Raw genomic sequence first — 22,467 nt, forward strand, 5'->3', positions numbered from 1 at the left:
CAGCATCGAACAGCTAGAGATAACAACATGAAGGTGAAACATTTCACAGGAAGGATAAAAAGACACACAGCTTCTTCAGTATACACAGGTAGTTCCTAGGAGGTGTACCTCTCACACATTTCACAAACATCTGGCAATTACAGCTCACCTAATGAACTGAGCATAAAAGCATGCCATTAGGATGCATGTTATGGCACAAACACAGAAATGTTTTCTCTGCCCCTCGTCTGCTTAAAAATAGAACTCAAGCCATCCTTTGGACTGAAACTATGGAATCTGAGATCCTATTGCAGACATATTGGCTATATGGCTAAAACAGTGACCGGGTAACAAATATGCCATGCTGCGATACTTGCAATGTATCTTTTTTTCTTTTTTATTGTTTTAGTTTCTCTACCTCCACAGCTGACCATCTCCTGCTCCTAAAGCCCCTCCTTGATCTATGGATCTTCAAGCCAACTGCTCCCTGGACCTATTCCAATATTCTGGGCCAGAGAAGACACAGACTCATTGTAATGCAGCATTACACTGCTGTCAAAGACAGAAGTTTTATTATTTTTTTAATGCCCCACAACCTGTCCCCACTCCCATGCACATGGCACTCACTGACACAACTACTCTATTCCACAGACATCTACTAGTGTATCTTCCAGCTTTTGTGGTGAGTTTTTTATCCCTTTCCAGTCATCCCTGACCAGAAGGGTGGCAACACCAGCCAAAGCATCCTTACCCCCTCCAACATAGGAGGGGTGGTAAAATTCCACTCTTTTTCTTTTTGCCCCAGCTGACTCCTCAGGAACCACAGCTGAATACACCCAGGTCGCCTGGGCCCCAGTCAGGATTCTTTCACTGCATTATTGAGCCAACACTTTATATACAATGCAATTGTAATGACGCACAGCCTAAATTCTGTTTACCTTTTTTCTGAGTCACATACTGCTGTTTATAGATGTCAACACAAGACAGCAATGTCCTGCATGTAATGCAACTGGGAAATCCTGTGGATAAAAGCTAAATAAGGCACTGCCTTACTCTCTTTTACTAACACTATCCTTCAGCATAAAAACAATGGCTATCTCCCCTCTGCTACTTTCCTAGACCTAGCTAAAGCATTTGACATGGTCCCACACAAACAACTTATCTCTGTCCTCAATAACCTATCCTTCTCTCAGTCGGTCACCAACTGGTTTCAGAGTTTCCTGTCTGACCGCCAACAATCCGTTGTATGGCAGAATGACATATCTCCCCAACTACCTGTCTCCATAGGGGTTCCCCAAGGATCCATCCTTGGACCCCTACTCTTATCTGTTTCCACCAATAATCTAGTCTCTGCCACCAAACATGACACACTCATACAATACCCAGATGACTCAACCATCATCTGCTCAGCCCAGTCCCTACCCAAACTGCAAAAAGTCACACAGGAAGCCTTTTCCTCTGTTGAAACTTAGTTATCCGATGCCCAATTAATACTCAACCCAAACAAAACTAAACTACTCATCTTCCAACCAACCAAACATACTCAAAACAACTCTCACTTTAACATCACAGCAAAAGACAACACCACTATATGCCCAACTGAATACACCAAATTGCTAGGAGTGGAAATAGACAAACTAAAATTTGACATTCACATATCCATGACCATAAAAAAGTCCACAAAAAAACTAGGAGTGTTATACAGAAATAAGCAACTTCTCACCAAAGCAGCAAAGATTTCAATAGCAAATTCCCACCTTATCTCCACCCTACTTTATGCCTCTCGAATATATACCAACCTAAGGCAATGCGATCTAAACAAGCTAGAGACCTGCTACAACAAAATCGCCAAATTCGCCACAGGGGCATCCTACCGTAGTCACCACTGTCTCTCACTTGCTGAACTGGGCTGGCTTGAACTCCCTCACCTCCTTCAATGGTATCAACTCTCACTCGCCCACAAACTAGTAAACCATCCACTAAATGTCCCATCCCTCCAGAATCTACTCCAATCCTATCGCACCACTAGACCACTAAGATCCAGCAACAAAAATCACTTGCAGATCACTAAAGCCAATAACTCTGCTGGTGAAGCACTATTCTCTTGCACCATAGCCAAATTATGGAACTCCCTCCCACCCACAATTACCTCCATACCATCATGCACCCACTTCAAAACTTTACTAAAAGCGCACCTAAAAACATGCTGGCTATGCCCTTGCAACTCCCACTCTAAAATTACCCACCCCATCCAACCACTACCTTTCTTTCCACTCCACTAACTACCTTGATTATAGCAAGCTCAAATGCTCATAAGCCCAGTACTTATTATACAGCAGGAAATTCTTCTTACAACATTTGTTAATGTCTGTTATGTACTTCACAGATAAAGATTCTAGTTGTCTACTGATGTACTATGTTCTTCATCTGTAAATATGTTGTAAGTAATTGCTATGTAAATTGTTAATCGCTATGTAATCCAATGTAACTACTGTCTGTTTATTTTAACTGTGGAGCTTTTCTCCCTGGGCCTCTGCTGAAAATGGACCTACGTCCAGTCGGATACTCCCGGTCACAAATGTAAATAAATAAATAAATAATTGTCTATAGTTGCTAGAGTTAAGAGAAGGCAGAAATCATTTAAATACATTTCCTCTTTTCTAGCAAATTTGTTTTTCTTAAATTTTTTAGTATATAACAAAATTGACCAAAAAATAAGCAACTGTCTCACTGCACTTACAGCACTTAAATCATTTCCTGCACTTCTGGGATTTACTAGTCCAAGCAGCTAGATGATCACCTCATTGAAAGCATGATGCCACCATTTAACCACATTAACTGGACATTTAGCAGAATAAATAATTCTAGATTGCAGACTATTTACAGAAACATGTCTTAAAAACATCACTTTTTAACCATACCTCTAACTGTCTTTCTGTGCAACCCCTACTAGGGAAGCACACAGAAAGTACAGTTGTGTACACTTACCATAAATGTAGATGTTTGAGTGTATTCACTGTTGCAGTCATCACACTTGGGTTATCCTGCCAGGGGTAGCCCTCAGTCAGCCCAAATACTATAGGCTTAGTATTTCTGCATCGGTTGCTGTCACTCCAGGACTGATGTCAGGTCGTCGGTAGTATAAGATCAGGCAGCCGACGCCATTACATCAGTTTTTCTTGCCCCAACTGTCAGGAACCCCCAAATAGGGAGCTAGGTTATGGAGGAAGAAAACCACCAGTAGAAAGTAAATACCAAAAATTTCCTGTAAGGAGAGAGGAAGAGAGAGAGAGAGAGGGAGAGACAAGAGGGATGGAAGGAGGAAAACCAGGACTGCAACAGTGAATACACTCGAACATCTACATTTATGGTAAGTGTACACAACTGTACTATGTTCTTCGTGTTTCACTGTTACAGTCATTACACTTGGGTTGATTCCCAGAGCTATAGAAAAGGGTGGAGGCAGTCAAGAAGACTTAGGGCTGGCTAGGATACTCTAAAAGACTGTGGTGGCAAAGCCTGTCCTGGATTTGGAGAAGATAGGCAGGTGGTAACGCTTGGTGAAGGTATGAACAGAAGTCCATGTTGCAGCCTCCAGGATGTCTCTGATGGGGACGCCTCTGAGAAAAGCTGCAGAGGTAGAGGTTGCCCTGGTGGAATGCATCCTGATCCCCTTTGGGGGCAGTTTCCTGTGCTGTTTGTAGCAGAAATGGATGCAGTATGCTATCCATTTGGAGATTGCTTGTTTGGATATGGCCTTGCCCTCTGCCCCTGCTGCAAAGCTGACGAGCTATTGGTCAGTTTTTCTGAAAGATTTAGTGCTATCCAGATAGAATCTGAGCTGTCTGTGCACATCTAGAGAGTGTAGAATCTCTTCCCCCTTGTTTTGTGGGTTAGGGAACAAGGCAGGCAAATGAATGGATTGGTTGAGAGCCACACTGTACACCACTTTAGGCATGAAGGATGTGTTAGTCCTAAGGGAGACCTTGTCAGCATGGTAAATGATGAAGGGCTCTACAGCCATGAGTGCTTGTAGCTCTCAAACTCTTCTAGCTGAAGTGATGGCCAGAAGCAAGGCTGTTTTCCAAGAGAGGAATTTTAACTCTGCTGAAGCTGCAGGCTCAAAAGGGGGTAGGGTGAGCTTTTCCAAAACAAAGTTAAGGTCCCAAGCTGGGGTAGGAGCTCTTCTGGGTTGCCTTAAGTTGTTAGCCCCTCTTAGGAACTGTTTGATGAGATGATGTGAGAAGAGAGGTGGCTCTGTACTTTAATGAGCAGAGATGGCAGAGACATTAATTTTAAAAGAAGAGAAGGATAGACCCCTGCTAGGTAATCCAGGATAAGAGGAAGGGAGGGCTGTGCTGTTTCAGCTCCCTTAGCCTAGGTCCAGGTGCAAAACCTTTTCCACTTGTCAGCATAGGATTTTCTAGTGATGGGGCATCTGGTCTCACATATAACATCCAGGACTTGTTTGCTTAGGATGACAGCTTGAGGAGAGGTCAGGGAATAAGCCAGGTTTCCAGGTTCAGGGTCTGCAATTCTGGATGCATGAATTCTCCATTCTTCTGGATCAGGAGTATTGGGATCTGAGGTAGGTGCCATGGTGGCAGGGGTGACAGGCTGCACAGCAGTGGGTACCAGTGCTGATGTGGCCAGTCTGGGGCAATCAAGATTGCCCTTGGTTTTTCTTCCCTTATTTTGAGCAGTATCCTTGAAATGAGTGGTAGACGGGGAAATGCATAGATCGAGATTTACCCATTGGAAGGATACAGCATCCACTTTCCAGGCCTTGCTGTGAGGTTCCCTAGTGGAAAATTTGCTGAGCTGATGATTGGAGTGGGAGGCAAAGAGGTCCACCTTTAGGGTGCCCCATTTCTGGGTAACAAGGTTGAAGGTTCTGTGGTCTAGCTGCCACTTTTGAGTCTAGCAGGTTCCTCTTAAGTTGTCTGACAGAGAGTTTAGGAAGCCTGGCAGGAATTGTGCTAGCAGGTATATTTGCATGGCTGAGCCTGCAGAGAGGATAAGAGTGAGTCCCTCCCTGCTTGTTGATATACCACATCACTGTGGTGTTGTTTGTTTTGATCACTAGAGGCCCCGGGGAGAGGAGGGGTCTGAAGGCTGTCAGGGCATGCCGAACAGCTAGCATCTCTTTTTGGTTGATGTGCAGATGTATTTGATTCGGGCTCCAATGACCCTGAATGCACCTTCCACCAGGTGTGCACCCCAGGCATAGTCTGATGCATCTGTGGTGAGGGTCTGGGTGGTGTGGGGTTGTGAGAAGGGAAGACCCTTGTTGTGGTTGCATGCTGCTGCCCACCAAAGAAAATCTTTCCTTAGACAAGGTATCATAGGTATGATAGTTTCCAGGTCTTGAGAGTGTTGACACCAAAGGCTTTTTAGGTACCATTGTAGTTTCCTCATATGCAGTCTGGCATATGGAATTAGTAGAATGCAGGATGCCATGAACCCTAGAGCTTGCAGGATTTTCCTTGCGGATAACTGGGTTCTGGTGGCTAGTTGAGAGAAGTAGCCTATCAGGTAGGCTTGTTTTTCTGGTGTAAGGAATGCCATTTGGGATGCCGTGTCCAGGCTTGCTCCCAGGAATACAGTTTTTTGTGAGGGGACTAGTTTTGATTTCTTTTCATTGATAGTATACCCCAGGGAGGTCAGAAGGTCCTTTACAAAGGTCAGGTGCTGTAACAGCTTTTCCTGACTGTCTGCCTGAATCAGGCAATTGTCTAAGTATGGGTAAATTTTAATATTTCTTTGTCTGCAAAAAGCAATGGCTGGAGCCAGGCATTTTTTGAAAACTCCGGGAGCAGTGGATAAGCCAAAGGGAAGCACAGAGAACTGAAAGTGCATAGATCCTGCCCTGAAATGTAGATATTTCCTGCAAGATTCCCTGATTGGGATGTGTAGGTAGGCCTCTTTTAGGTCTAGGGTGGCTAACCAAGCATCCTTGGAAAGCATAGGAAGAAGCTGCTGGAGGGTGAGCATTTTGAAATTTGGTGTCACCAGAAAGGTGTTTAGAATGGATGGATCGAGGATTAGGTGCCAGGTGCCCTCTTTTCTGGGTACCAGGAAGAGTCTGGAATAGAAACGTTGGCCTATCTGGTCTGCAGGAACAGGCTGTATTGCCCTCATGGACAGCAGGGAAAGGACTTGCTTTTTGGCCTCTGCCCACTGGTTTGGAGGAAGATCTGGGAACCCTTTTTGGGTTAGCAGAGTGTGGAAATAAAATTTGTATCTCTGGGACACTATGTTGAGGACCCATCAGTCGTTGGTAGAAGATGCCCAGTTGTTTGCATGGAAAGAGAGTTTTCCTCCTAGGGCACAAGAAAGCGGGCAGAGGCAAGGGGTGGAGATGTAAAGTCATTGTGAGTTCTTACCATAAGGGGGTGGCTTAGCACTCCCTGTTTTTGAAGTGGAGGAACTCCATTGCTTAGATCTCTGCATTCCCTGGGACTGATGTCGGGGAGGGGTCTGCTTCCCCTGGGTCTGAGCTGAGCTGGCCTGGAGGGGGCCGGGAAAGACCAGTGCTTGGAGGGGCAATGCCTACTGAACCTCAGAGGCTGGACCTGTAAAAAGTCTAACTGTCTGCATAGATTTATCTTTTTCTTCCATCTTTTTAAGACCATTTCTGCCTTGGTGCCAAACAAATTGTCTTTGTTCAATGGTGCGTTCAATAATTTTGATTTGACATGGCCTGGAAAGGTCTGTTCCTTAAGCCAAGCATGCCTTCTAAGGACAGAACCAGTGACTGCTGCCCTGTAAGATGCTTCTAGGGTGTTAAAGACACATTGCAAGGTGTGTTTAGTAGCTTGGCTTGCAGAATGCATAAGCTCTTGTAATTCTTTATTTTCTGCACAAGCAGGAAAGGAAGATATTTTTTGTTTGAGGAGTTCCATGGTATGCTGCTGATATTTCAGCATGTGGAACTGACAGTTTAGTGCTCTAATAGCAAGAGTTGCAGAGGTGTATAATTTTTTGCCCCATCTGTCTAAAGCTCAGGAATCCATGTCTGAGGGGGTGGGATTCTTAGCTGAGGTTGCTTTAATTCCTTTTGGTCCTTGGAAGATGACCTCTGGGTCAGCACTAGGATTTTTGAAAAGGAATTTGTGAGAGTCAGGGACTCTGTAGTACCTGTCAGGTTTCCTGGGAGCAGGGGGAAGGGTGTCAGGAGTCAAAATGGATTCCATAAAAACATCATTCACAACATCCAGGACAGGAGAAATGCCTAAAGGTCTGTGCTGTGGTAAATCTAAGAATTCCCGGAGTCTCTTTTTTGACTGAGGATAGTCCTGACATTCCCATTGGAAATGCTCCCTTAAAGTATGTAGGGTTTCATCAAATGAAAAATCCTCGAGAGGAGAGGCAGAAGGAATGGATTCCTCTGCATCAGAATCCTCATAAGCAGAGAGGGTTGCATGTCTTCATATTCAGAAACCTCAGAGACATTGGACTCATGTTCAGATAGAACTACTGGGGACAAGTCTCTTTTTCTTTTGCAAGGGGAAGCCTGGCTTACCCTAATAAGCATAATAAGGTCTTCTGCCATTTTAAGCATTTGAGATTGAGGCATAGAAGCAGGTGCCTGAGCTTGGGTCGTTGGTTTTTTAGGCATAGTTTGTACCCTGGGCCTTAGAAACTCAGTAGTTTTAGAAAGAACTGAAGACATGAAAGAAGTCATCGGTTTGTGTCGAATATTGGTAGTGCGAAGAACTTCCTCAGAAGCTGGTGCCTGCTCAGCGGCTCTGGACCCATCCAAGGTAGAGACATCCACAGGATCCTTAGTTGAAGAAGAGTCTCATGGCATACCCGACTCCGAACGGGTCTCGGTAGCAGCCTGCAAATCCACAAAAGTGGGCATCAGGGCCTGCGAAAGCACCTCACTGAGGACCAGACAACTGATGACTAGCTTAATAGAAGCATCGTTGGCAGTTTTGGACCTGTGTGGTCCGTCTCTCTCTTTATCCTTACATTTTTTCGGAAGATCGGTAGTCAGATGGCTTACCAAAGCCATATCAGAATACCAGGACTGAGAGTGAAAATCTTTAGCTACAATAAGGGCCCGATGATGTATAGTTCTGGGTTTGAACAAAGCACAAAAGCAATAGCAAGGGACATTGTGGTCTGGGCTTAAACAGGTGTTGCAGTAAGAATGGAACTCTCAGTGTGGTATTTGCTTTCCACAGGAGAGACAATTGTTAACTTTTTCTGACATTGGTTAGAGCAAGAAAAAAGGATCCCCAATGGGGTACTTAGCTTTAGAAGTCTTCAACTTCAATTCAGAAACGAAAACTCAGGTAGCGGCCGACCGGCACTCGTGCAAACTGCTTCTGCTTCAGGCTCCTTGGCAAGAAAACTGATGTAATGGCGTTGGCTGCCTGATTTTATACCACTGATGACCTAACACCAGTCCTGGAGCAACAGCAACCGATGTAGAAATACTAAGTGTCTGATATTCGGGCCGACTAAGGGCTACCCCTGGCAGGATAACCCAAGTGTGATGACTGCAACAGTGGAACACGAAGAACATCTACAAACAGGAGTTGCATACATCCTTCCTCCATCATTCTGTCTTTTCACTTCAACACTGAATAAAATGCAATTCTCCTGATTTCAGTATTAATGCAATTGCATTGACACCACCTAGCTGAGGACTCTAAACCTTTTAAGCCTCAAACAGATAGTAAAGAGCACAACTTGACCCAGCCCCTTCTCTGGCAAGAACTCCCTGTTTCATCTAATTATAAGTAATAACTCTCACAGATGTCTCAAACTGCCAGCCTTACCCAATGACCTGAGTGACTACTGTCCTGTCATTCTGTTATGGTCATTCAAAACCCACCACAAATAGTAACTGTCTGACACATTAGCAAATCTAACGAAACAAACTGATACATCTTACTTCAAAGATGGTCTGGGGCCCTCAAGGGAAAAAGTGAAACAAATCTCAGTGTTGTCCTATAACATCAAACAAATCAACTTTCCTCCATACAGAAATCACTTTAAAGGAATACACTACTAATGTATCACACCCAAACTCAAAGCATTACTGAGATAATGACAACAGTTCTGGAAGACCTGGAAAACAGAAGCACTTAATTCCCTAAACAAAGGTTACTTACACATTAGAAAAAAAAAACAATGCAGAGTTGTAGCCAGCACTACAAAATGTATGTTTCTTGGGAAAATACAATTTGCTTTAACAGCTTTTCCAAGATTGTTATGGAAAAGTATAAAAAGGTCTATCTAGCCAAACCACAGACAAATCTTTCATTAATTCTTCAACTCGAAAAAAACTTTTGTTACTGAATTTAAATCTTTCCTACTCAGCACTCTGATATAAAAAACTAATGAATTCCACTGTAGTCCTTTAAATGTCTCATCCACTGTAAGCACCCAGTCAAAAAAAAAAAAAAACTTTTTATTTCAAGGAAATCATTGTTAAATAGGCAAGAACATTTAACAAACTTGACAGAATAACTGGCACTAAATTTAATACAGGTCTACAAATACCCACCAAAGGGATTGATAAAATACTAGGTTGGATTTACGATTTTTCTTTGTCTGCAGTGATTTACCCTGATCCATTTAAAGATACAATAATAACATCCCTGCCAAAATAAACTCCTTACGCTCATTACAAAAAGGATTTAGGCCCATCACTAATCGGAGTCCGCTAACCAAGATATTTGAAAAACTAGTACACAAACACATTTTAATCACATATACAAGTACTGCTTAATTGCAAACATGCCAAATGGCTTTAGTACAATGACTACCCTGTACTAACTGATGGACACTATATATATCCTAAAAGCCCATCTCACCCTGGAGGACATTGATGTCTGTGGAGTGATGAGACATGGTTTAAAACAGTGGAGAGCACTCCAGCTGTGCAGGTCTATAATGCCCATCACGTTTCGACCTGCTACTGTGCAGGAGGGGGAGAAAGGTTGAGGTGTCTCAATATACATCTGGAAGAGACTTGCATCAATGCTGGTAATGCAGCATGATCCACTAGAGCTCATGCATGTCCAAATAACCATGAGAAGTGTCTTGTACCACATATTAGCTAGCTATAGAACTCCCTATATTACACAAGAAAGACACAACACTTATGTACAAGAACTAGAATCACTCAGTATTAAACCAAAACACCACTTTCCTAGGTGATCTAAACTATCCAACTACACGCTGGGAAACCTACACCACCACTATCACAACACAAGCACAGAGATTCATAGATTTTGTCAATACAAATGTCATAGAACAATTTGTCAAAGTACCCACTGGGGGAATAACATCATGATCTTGTCCTTACTATTATGGGGGCATCTTGCACTGTCTCCTGTTTATCTACATTACTTGTTAGGTCAGACCTTAAAGCAGTCTCCTTCAATATAAAACTGAAACCAGAGATCCTTTCCACACAAGGTACCTTTATAAATTTCTTTAAGACAAACAACTCAGCCCTCATTAGGCCAATCATTAAATATAACGCCCCCTTTGGCATGTATCTGTTCAGACACTGCGCCCACAGAGATACCTTACTAAAAGGATACAAAGCCTAAATAACATGCCCTATATGGACCAACTCACAGCTAGGTCACAATACTTGGTTTTCTACAGACTGCTAAAAGGTGACCTGTGTCAGGCATACAAGGCATCCTCTGACCTAGTACTGATGGATTTTCTGCACATCAACAAGTCAAATGGTATCAGAAATACTTGGACTAGGGATCTAAACCTGTGCTGCAACATTAACAGAATAGTCTGGAGGCACATGCATATTTCCCAGAGGATACCACTGCTCTAGAACAGACTTTCCATCTACATAAAACAAAGCTCATCCCTGTCCATATTCAAGTGCAAATTTGATCTATGGATGGGAAACAGAAAATGTACCCCAGGATTGCCTGCTGTACTACTAATGAGCAGCTCCTAAATGCTTTATTTCATTTCACCCTCAAATTATCTATGGTATGACCTCAGTTATTCTTATTTGGGGTAATGTATCTAATTATCAACCATGGGATGGGTAAGGCCAGTTTCTAACTAAATGGGAAAGGCTTAGTCAAACACAAAAAAGGGAATTGTCTGGGCTTAAAATGGGTGAAATGGGCCACAAGGACAGCTAGCCTAGTACCTACCTTTGAACCTATACATAATATGAGTGATGCTATGCTAACAACATTGATATCACCTAAGCATGTGAAACAGGCAAGCATACTCTACTTTTGTCCAGATTACAAGGCATAAATTTCAGTTTAGAAAGAACAACTGGTTTAGGAGCTACTTTCTAAACAGAACCTTTCAGGCATCAGTTAGAACTACATTATGTGACTCTGGTACATTCCACTGCTGTAATCCCCAGAGTTCACGTCTGGGTCCCCTTCCATTCGATTTACTATTGATGTTGCACAGGAATTCCCTTCCATTAATCTTATACTAAAATGTGGACGCAATTCTGCTAGCTGATGCAAATTATTACTAACCTACAAAATCTGCAATCAGAATTCATAAACCTCTGCAAATGGACTGAAAAGAACAAACTAGTTATAAATAGCAATACATGTGGTAACATGCTGTTTGCCTCCAAAATTAAATGATCCCCACCTCATTTTATATGATCCACAGAATAATCTTAATTATTCATGAGTTAACACTTGACCCCATGTAGAAGGTATTGCTCAAGGAACAATTTATTTATTTATTTTTATTTTACATTTGTTGACTGGGCTAGTCCAACTGGATACATGTCCATTTTCAGTAGAGACCCGGGGAGAAAAGCTCCACTAACAATTACTAGACATATAGATACAATATGTATTTAAGGCAAGACAATACAAGTTATTTAGATGATAGGTAAACATCAATAAATCAAACAAAAGTTTACAAGACAAATGGAAAAATAATATAAACAAGAGGTGTACACAAATATATACTATTCAATAGAGAGTATACTAGGAAAGGACAAACTACTATAGTACCTTCTATGATACTCTATCTAGTTACCTGATAGCAAAATACATTCATTCAGAGATTAGTAGGAAGGAGTGCATAGCAAACGCAGTATTGAGATAAGCTAGACAAAGTATGAAGGATGAAGTGATTAATCTGGGTTAGTGCATGGACATAGCCGGTTATTTTTAAAGTATTCTTTGAGTTGCTTCTTGAAGAGTGGTATAGAGGACAGACATGAGAGTTATTTTGGGAGAAGGTTCCAGGTTTTCCCCACGGAGTTGGAAAACAGAGTCCCCAGCTTTATTGTGGGACTTATGTATAGATACTTGCAATTTCTTTGCTGAGCATAGGGTAGATTTACGTAGAGAGTAACCAGGCTAGTAAGTATGTGTGTGTTTTAGGATGATGGAGGATCTTTTGTGTGATAGTAAGCTGGTAAAAGAGAGGTTGATTATGGAATTTCAGCCAACCCAGTTGTTTGAGATTATGACAATGGTGGGTTCTAAATGGGGAACTTGTGGCAAATCTGGCAATGTTGTTGGATGAGTTTGTAAGTTTGTTGAGGTTACTTTTGGAAAGATTGGTATAAATTGGAGAGGCATAGAGGAGGGTAGAGATAAGATAGGTGTGGGCAATAGTAGTTCTAGCTGTAGGAGTAAGGAAGAATTTAATCCTATAAAATGAGCCTAGCTTTCTGTTCACTGATTTTATTGTGTTGTTTATCTGTGTGTCAAAGGTGAGGTTATCAATTGTTACTCATAAGAGTTTGGCAGTTGGGCCAAGTGATATAGCAGTACCATTACTGGATAACACTGTGAAGTCTATTTGTGTGGACTTTTTTGTAGGTTTAAAAGGCAGTAATTTTTTTTTGGGGGGGGGGTTCAGGAGTAGGCAGCGCTATAGGAACCAGTCTTCCACAATGTTCAGTACCTTTTGGGTGAGGGATTGGAGTTCAATTAAGAGAGTAGCAGAGCATATTAATGTTGAATCATCTGTATATTGTATGCAGGTAGCTTGAGGAATAGTTAAGTTAAGGTCATTAATGAAAATTGAGAATAGGAGGAGGTCCAAAATAGAGCCTTGAGGGACACCTAGGGAGACAAGAAGATTTGTGGAAAGTGTGTTATCCCACAGCACAGCTTGTTGATGGTTTTCCAGGTAGGAATAGAACCATTTTAGTGCTAGTGAAGCAAGAGAGAGAGATTTACGTAGATTAATAAGAAGCTGATGGTTAACCACATCAGAAGCTTTTGAGAGGCCAATGAGAAGAGCAGACGACAGAGTGTTGTTATTACAATTTTTGTTGATGCAGTCAGAAAAGGATAAAAAGGCAGCGGGGGTACTATGGAATGGCCGAAATCCATGCTGACAGGTAGCTAGTAAGTTATTTTGGAGAAGGTGGTTGAGTAGTTGTTGGTGGATACATTTTTCCATTATTTTTGCTAAGGGAGAGAGTAAAGCAATTGGTCAAAAGTTGGAAAGGTCAGTGGAGTTCCCACCTTTATGTAAAGGGATGATATGAAAGATTTTCCAGATAGATGGGATAGTTCCTTCAGAAATTGTTCTATTTATTAGGATAGAAATGGGACAGGCTATAACATTAGCTGCTTTTTGCAGGTATTCTGCTGGTAGGAGGTCTGCTGAAGGGGTGCATGGCTTTAGTTTTAGGAGAACGGTGCAAATGAGGGATGTAGGGACTGGTTGTAGGTTGAATGATGGTAGTAAGCTAGATGAGGTGGATGACAGACATGGTTTAACAGGGGGTAGAGAGTTTGCAAGTGATTGGATAGCTTCAGTAAAGAAGGTATTAAAGGTATTGGCAATATGCTTAGGATTGTTATTGGTGGTACCTGATGGGGGTTGGTGTTTTGGTGTGACCTGGGTGTAGGAGTTTGTTTATGCCTGACCAGAATTTTTGTGGTTTATGTTTGTGGGTCTGCTGGAGCTGAAAGTAGAAGGTTTTTTTTTGTCAGTCATTATAGATCTTTTAGCAGCATTTCTCAATTGTTTAAATTCTAGATGATCTGTTGGGTTTTTAGAAGCTCTCCATTTGGCCCAGATTTTGTTTCTGTCACAGCTAAAGGATTATTACAAGCTGACTCACCTGGGGGTACCTGAAAGCTGACAGGAAAGAGGAGGTTACCAGACTCTATAAGGTCTTTATTGTGACTTTTAACTAATACATATGATGCCATCTGATTTGCAATTCCCAGTGGTATTATACCTACTTCTTAGACAATACCAGCCTATGCTAACTTCTACCTTTTTAAAGTCTGACTGGGCAAATCAGGAGAGGCCTGGGGGAAAAAAGCTTCATACAAAAATTATATAATATCACTCATTAATACAAAAATACAATTCACATAGGATAACAACTACAGTACAGCGATACAGGATTAAACAGAAATGTTCAGTAAAGTATATGAACACAAGTCAAATCCTGGAGTACTGTGATGAGCTTACATTGACGGACATTGGCTAAACATAAGTTTCATTACAATACAGCAGGACATATTTGTGAGGAATATAACTGGGCACTTTGATTTAATGCTGAAGATCAAACTGAGGTGGAGAGAAAGTACGGTAGACAGATATGGTTAAGTGAGACAGTGGTATAGCTGTTGATAACACGTAGACAGACCATCAAGACTGATAAATGACATATAAGAGAGACTTATATTTTGAAACAGAGAGAAGGTCAGGAGGCAGAACATTGCATGCAGGAGCATTAGGGTGGAGTGATACAGGAAGTGGTAAATTAAACAGTAGTTTTTGGTGCTTACAGTTAAGGTATTAGCCTGGGGTTGGATGATGGCACAGCGAAGAGTTCCTTATGTATTGTTTAAGCTGATTTTTGAAACTGTTAATAAATAAATATATGTGGGAGATGATTATGTATTACTTTACTTCCGTATAGGATAGTTAGCTTTAAATATACACTGGCTTGACACTGATCAACTTTTACATAAATAAGGAACCATAAAATTCAAATATCACATTTTCATCTTTCAGCCTTAAGAGTCAACAGAGCTCTAGTAAAACTGCAAAAAAAAAATCTGCATATTCATGTTTGTATATCTGTCTAACCACTGTTATGTACCTAAATATTATGGCAGGACTGCTGGTCTTAGATCTTACAACATCTTGGATTTCACTCTGTGATAATTCTAGTTGATGGTCTCATTGGAAAGGCACTTCTGAGAGGTTTTTTTGTGTGCAACTCAGAACTCTCACATTTATGTATTCTGGAACTGTATCCTTGGGCAATATCCACTACTGATTAGACATCACATCTGTCAATTTCCTCTGCACAAATTACCATCACCTCCACAGACAACATAAGACTACTTTACCAACCATCACTGCTTCAGATTGGTGATCTTCACATGAAGTACTGAGTTTTGACTACTTCTTCTCTTTGCAAGATTTGACAGACTCCTGGAGTGTTTGTCAAAATAGTCTTTGTCTATTCTTTGCAGAATTTCTCTGACTTTGACTTCATTTTCTTGCATAACGAAGATGAACTCAGCAATTTGTTCCTTAACCTTTTTCCCACTAAAAGCTTAGCTAGAGGGAGATGCATGTCTGTAGTAAATTACTTTATTACAAAAACTCTGAGATGACAATTCTCATAGTTACTGCTAGGGCAGTTTTTCAATAGATTCTTCTCCCTCTGAATAGTTCTCTCTACCCATTCATTTGAATGTTGGTAATGTGCCTTGTAGTCATATATTGAAACTTGATGTTTTGTTCAAACATTTTACATTCCAGATTCTCAAACTGTGGACTAATGTCTGGCACAAGAATATTAGATAACTTTGTCTTAAAAATATACATTTTAGTGCACCAGTTCCATGAGAACTTGGGAGTGTTTTCTAATTTAGTACTGTACCTCCCACTGATTTCACTGTATGGTTAACAGACTGCAGTTTTCTGATATACCACAACATAAAAGAGAAAAGAAAGCGAAAGACAGCAGACTGAAATGCAGGGTGAAGGAATTAGGGGCCTTGCACCAAGACCTGATTTTTCTAGTGTCTGGGACAGGGAAGTGAAGTTGCAGATCATGTCTGTCCTCCTCTGAAAACCTGGTCGATGGTGATCTGTGGAATCAGGAGAGAAGGCTGGAACCAGTAGTGCCATGCCTGCATCTGATCAGCAAGGACAGGAATACTGTTGGGCCTATTATAAAGAAGCAAATTTTGATTACCAGACGGCTGTTGGGTGATCTCTACACTTCTCATCAGTGGAACTACAGTGCCTGACATCCAGAATATTATCAACAGAGTGGTGAGAGGCTTTGGCCGCCATTTTATACTTTCATAGGATTGTGCTATAGCTTCAACTGGGACTGTGGGCCTAAGTTTTTACATTTTTCCTTTTCTGAACTGGAATTGTTTAGCTTTATCTCGAAACAGCACTGGTTGTCATTTTGGGGATCTCATGTTACTCACCACTCAGTGTGGGTTTCCCTTTAAATACGTTGTGGATTACAAATACCCGGGTTTCACATGAGCTTCAATTTTGGGCCCCATCATGCCGCCATTAAGACTGTAAGTAGTCACTGGCCAGTGAACAGGGTATAACAGAGTGTTTCACAGTTTGGTCTAATTAGAACTGATCAAGGTTATAGCTGCTGTTAGTAATGTTACATTATAGAATCTTTACTGCTTAATGACATTGAATTTTTGCTCACATTTGAATGACAAGACCTCTCTTATTGAGTTCTGGGAGGTGTGATTTCATTGTATGTATACTTCATATTGTCCTATTGCTAAACTTTGTGTTACTGCAGTAATCTGTTTGCTACTGTGCTGTTGCCTTTTAAGACTAGAGTTTCCATCTAGAATAAAATCTGTTACTATTTGCAACCTTGGTGTGTTGGGTATAAATAGGGGTGTCACCAGAGTCAGGTAGGAAGGAACCCACACACTATTTAGCTACACCTGCAGGTGTGCTACAGTACCTTCATTATGTACATTGAACAATAATAAATGCACATCAAATGGATAACTTTTCTAAACTGGACAACATTTGTATTTACTCTATTTTTTAATTTCTCCAAATCTTTTGGGTTTCTAATACCATGATAGGAATGGTCCCCATTCCTAAGTTAAAGTACTTGGGTTTTTAATACCATGACAGGAATGGACCCCATTCCTAAGTCAAAGTACAATTAAGTTCATGAAATCTGTATTGTTTCAATCTTTGATGTCAGCCAGAAGTGCTCTTCGCAGCACCCACAATGTGCCCAGTAATGACTCCTCCTGCAATTCATATGGAGTTACATGTATCAGTAACATATCTAAAGACGATTGTATTTTACAAGACCCGTTGCTCTACTACTATTGGAACTGTCTGTGTATTTCCACATTGCTCTTATGCCTGCAAATCCTAACATTTTATGACTTTGTCTCTCCCTGTACACAAGATGCTGTAGTCACTGGGTGTAGCAATTTCAATGATCAATGCTACTTTTGTCTTCTTTTCTTGGACCACTATATCTGGTTTTCTCGCATCTGTCTTTTGAACTGATGGTAATGGTTGATCCCATGTGATGTAGACTTTATCATTTTTATGATGCTGTGTGGCTCATGTTTCCAGTGTTTTTCAGTTACTTCAGTACCATAATGTTTGCACAATCCCCAGTGCATCAGTCTTGCCACATTATTATGCCTTTCAGTATACAGTCCTTCTGCCATTAGTATGTCACAACCAACAACAAGGTGTGCAACTCTTTCCAATTCTGTTTTACAAAACCTACATTTATCTTTTTCTTCCACATGTACAATGGACTCTAAACTAACATGTATGTAGTGCACTATCTTGGGCTGCCAATATTAACTTTCATCTTTTTGTTTGAATTCACCTTTCCTTAACCATTCCTGCATTCAAACCTGATCAACATGAGGTTCTTCAAGGAAGTTTCTGTACTTGCAACTATATTTATGCATTTTCCACATTTCTTGCCTTCTCATCTGATCATTTAACCTTATATTCTTTCTTTTGTTTTTTTGGCACATTCATTTGCTGCCTGATTTTTATCTACTTTGGGTGTGATTTCCATTCCTGCTTGGTACTGATATGCTTCTGCTAGGCTAAGATACGGGAAGTCATCTTAGATTTATTCCCCCTCATGTTTCAAATCTTTCACTATGTTTGGGTCTTTTGAGGTCAGTAGATATGTATGCAGTCCGTCGATTGCAGATCTATACATGTAATCAATTTCAATGGGGCCCATACCTCCTTCAGAATGGGGAATATATAATCTTAGTATGCACTGATTTTTATAAATCATTTGATAAGCAAGATGCATCCTTCTCGTTTTCCTGTCTAATCTATCCAACACCTTTTGGGGCCAGTCAGTCACTCCAAAACTGAAAGTTAGGACAGGAAGAGCAAATTGGTTTATAACTTGAATTTTGTTCCTAGATGTCAATGCTGTTTTCAGGATTAATTTAAGTCTTCATGTTTTAATGTTGATCCTTCAACAATCCCCAAATATTTATACACTCCCTCTTGCTTACGTTCGTTTATATCGCATTCTTGACCCAAACTGATGTTTTCTTGGTGCTGCAGTTTTCCTGCTTTAAAGGTTGCTTTGGCACATTTATTAAGACCAAATGACATTCTTATATAATCATTTGACTACTTGCAGTTGTGCTTTCAATTCCTCATCTGCTGAGCTAAAGTTTTAAATCAATAAACAGAAGATGAGAAGTCTTTATATTTTGTTACTTTCTGGGACCCAAATTATAGCCAGGCCTGCTTAACTGGTTAAGGGCAGGGCAGAGTCACCATGGAATATCCCCGTTTGGATTTTTATCCCGTTTGGATTTTTATCCCTGGAATAAAAAGTGGTTTTCCACTGTTTCATGGTTGTTGTGATGTAGTTTATCAGTGTAGGGTGTATCTTATACATTTTTAAGCACTCTTTTATCCATGAATGTGGGATACTGTCAAATGCTTTTCTGTCCATGCCATACTTAGATTCTTCCTCTTTTTACAGTTCTGCACTATGACTTTATTTAACAACAAATGATCCTTTGTTCCACGACTTTCTTTTATTACCCTTTTGTTCTACTGCCATAATTGAGTTTTCTTTTAAATGACTATGAACTCTGTCAGCATCATTTGCAATTTGTAGTTTATATGCCGCCAGAAGGCAAGTTATTGGTCTATAGTTTTTATGGGTAGCTTGCACTCTTAAGTAGGAGCAGTGATTTTCCTGCTGTTAGTCAGGTTGGTATCTGCTCATAGTGCATATATAAATAGTTCTTACTCACGGCCGAATCTTCATGCAAAGATATTAACACCTTTAGCCAAAAGTTAGGTACTGCATCTGGCCTTGGATTTTCCAGTTAGAGGCCTTACTTAACTTTGTTTCAACCTCTCTGGTCATTAGTTTATCCCATTTCATTTCCTGTACATTTGAATTTCTTATTCTTTTTTTTTACTTCTTCTATCCATTTAGCATCTTTATTATGTTCCACAGGATCTTCATATTTCTCCAAAATGCATCTATTTCTTCTTTTTTTGGTCTTTCAAGTCTTTATACCTTGTTTCCAAATCCTCTAAAAAAACTTTTTAGGTCATCAATAAATTGCTTATTTTATACTTTTCCTTTATATTTATCTGTGTATCTTCTACGTTTTTCTGCCTGTGCTGATATTTTTAGTTATTTGCGATAGTCCATGATAAATCCTAATCCATTATAATACCATGCATTGCTTTTATCACATCTATCTTTCTGAGTATATTTGTTGATCTTCTATACTCTTCTAACAGTGACAATTCTTGTCTTAATTACGTTATAATTTTCTCTGTTCGATACTTACATGATGGCATTCAGTTTCTCCCCATCCTTTGCTTTACTACTCTGTGTTATTGTGGTAGGACTTCATCTGTTACTAATTTAGCTGCACAGTAAAGTATCCTATTTATTTCTGTTATATTGCATGAATCTCTATGGACAGTCCTAATTACTGTGTTCATTTGTTTTATGAAACTTCTAACTTTTGGAGTTTTATTGACCTCCTGCAGTCTATTTCTTTCATTGATCTGAATATGTCTATCCATCTGTATTGAATCAAGTACCTCTTTTCTTAGATCCTTTTCTTCTAAACTGAGAGCACATTCTTTGTTCTCCATTTCCTGTGGGCATTCTATAGAAAGTTCCAGACCTACTTCCTGTGGCACATTCTCTTCAGTTTCACCCTGTGTCATCCATTGCTCTTTCATATGGGAACTCACTGGCCTATCATTCCATGACTTTGATTGTGTCAGAGTTGCCAAAGTTTCCTGTTTTTTCCCTTGCTGTATGGCCATATCTGAACCTTTGCTCTGATTTCTTGTAGAAGGCTCCAAAATATCTTCATATGTCAACTGATTAGATGCTTCCTACTCCACTGGTTTCTCCTTAATTTGGGTGTCCATTAGTCTATCCTGTTGTGTTATCTGAATTAAAATTTCTACCCAGAATCCTTCACTTTGCAGGTGCTCCATAAGCTCAGTTTCTATTGCTTTAACTTCTCCATCACTAATCTTCTTTTCTACTGTTCCTCTTAGTCTCCTTATTTTTTGTATTGTAAAACTTTCCATATCTGGACATCTTTGCCTGTATTTCTCTTCAAACATCTTTGGTACTGCTCTTTTTGCATTGATTAGTTTTGTTTTCTCTTTTACATAAATATTGTACCATATTAAATCTCTTTTTCTTCCCATGTCTATATTTCTTCTTCAGATTTTTCCTGATCCTCATGTTTCCCCTTACTTTGGGGACTAGTTGTTTCATCATACAGTGATATGACCTGCGTTCGAATTTTTACACTGAATCCGTCACTTTGCAAATATTCCATAACTTCAGCTTCTATTTTTTTTTTTATTTCGACTTGACTATTCTTCTGTTCTACATTCCCTCTTTGTGATTTTTTTTTAATTTTTTTAATTGTGAAATTTTCCATATCTGTATGCCTTTGCCTATATTTCAATTTGAATATCTTTGCAGCTGCTTTTTTTCTGTTGATTAATTTGGCTTTCTCCTTTGCAAAAATATTACACCATATCATATATCTCTCTTTCTTTCCCATGTCCATATTTCTTCTTTATACCCTCCAAACATCTCTAAATTTTGTTTTTTAAATATTCACACTTCCTCATTCGCTTCTTTTTCCAAATGGCACAAGGTTTCTTGGTCTGTATAGTATTTTTCATGGACCTGTTCTATTAATGAACACATTTTTTTTATGTGAAGCTTCTAACAGCTTTTCTTGTGGAAGTATTTTCATATATCGTTTGTCTGGAAAGTCTGGGCTTTTTGAATAACAGTAACAATATATAATTTCTTTCTTGCAGTCAATAGTCTACTCTATGATTGGTAGGGCTCTTTTTTGGCCTACTGCATGATCATCCTGGTTATCTATAAGGTAACTGGATCATTATTATGGTAGGACTGTTGCAACAATTATTAAATCTATGTTGGTTGGCAATGGCAGCAACTGTATTATAACTGTGGATATTTCCATGCAGGTCAGTATTTAAAATGTGATGCAACATTCCCCAAGTGTTGAGTGATTTTTGCTATGGCCATTCTCTTGTAGGTTCTTTCAGCAACTGAATTTCTATTTTAGTGCCAGTTCATGTCTGAGAAACTTTCAGTTTTTCTTCAATCACTGGCACCAGTGACACTGCCCATGGAATGTCTTGGTCCTCCAGTAAATGTTCGTTCTTCTCTAGTAAATAAAGGTTTACATTTACCAATATATATCTGATGCCTGTAGCTCATTGTCCAATCTGTGTTTTACTTTTAGGCCATAACTTTAGGTTAAGCAGCCATTCTCTGTAATCTCAGAGATGCCTTATATAAAACCATTCAGAATATGCTTTGCTAGTGTTTATTTCTCATTTGGTACTTTTTGACATAACTATGCTCATGAATTTTCGCACAACCATGTACTACTGCTAACATTTTTTCTCTGTTCTGGTGTATCTCTTTTGTACATTTGTAAAAGTTCTTCACCCATCCACAAATGATTTATTCTCTTGAAAAATCACAGTCCCCATACTGTTCAGAGTGGTATTTAATTGTAACATAACTTTCTTATTCACAGCCACTTTTGTAAGTTTCTTAAAGAATTCAAAACTCTTTTTTTGATCATATTTCACTCATAGGATACATTTTCCTAATTGTTTTATTTGAGATAGTTATCTCAGACATATAAGGTATAAACTTTGGAAGATAATGCTTAATTCTCAGACATGTGATTAATGTCAATTTGTCTTCTGGCTTTGATATTTACACGTGTGCTCTGACTTTCTCTGAGCCTTGCTTCAGTCTCTCTCAAATATAAAGCTTATGATTCACATATTCCAGATATGTCACTCTTATTTCATATTTGCTCTTATGTAATTGAAAATTATCCTAGCTGAGTCAGATAATGACTCGGTCTACTGTAATGTTGTTTTGACATCTGAGCCTACACCGACGGTTCATCAAGCAAACATACTTCTGGTATTGTT

The 22,467-nt window shown here is 39.9% G+C and overlaps 1 protein-coding gene across 1 annotated transcript in view; it reads right to left on the reverse strand.

Moving 5' to 3' along the window:
• LPCAT4 (lysophosphatidylcholine acyltransferase 4) overlaps positions 1–22,467 on the reverse strand; it is a 752,085-nt gene that overhangs the window by 47,063 nt on the left and 682,555 nt on the right. The window contains exon 13 of the mRNA XM_044058233.1: positions 1–13. This exon is cut by the window's left edge and continues 129 nt beyond it. Coding sequence (XP_043914168.1) covers positions 1–13 — 13 coding nt within the window. The remainder of the gene's footprint in view (positions 14–22,467) is intronic.

Source organism: Protopterus annectens, chromosome 16.part0 (assembly GCF_019279795.1).
Source record: "Protopterus annectens isolate FY-2018-M chromosome 16.part0, PAN1.0, whole genome shotgun sequence".
In the NCBI taxonomy this organism is placed as follows: domain Eukaryota; kingdom Metazoa; phylum Chordata; order Ceratodontiformes; family Protopteridae; genus Protopterus; species Protopterus annectens.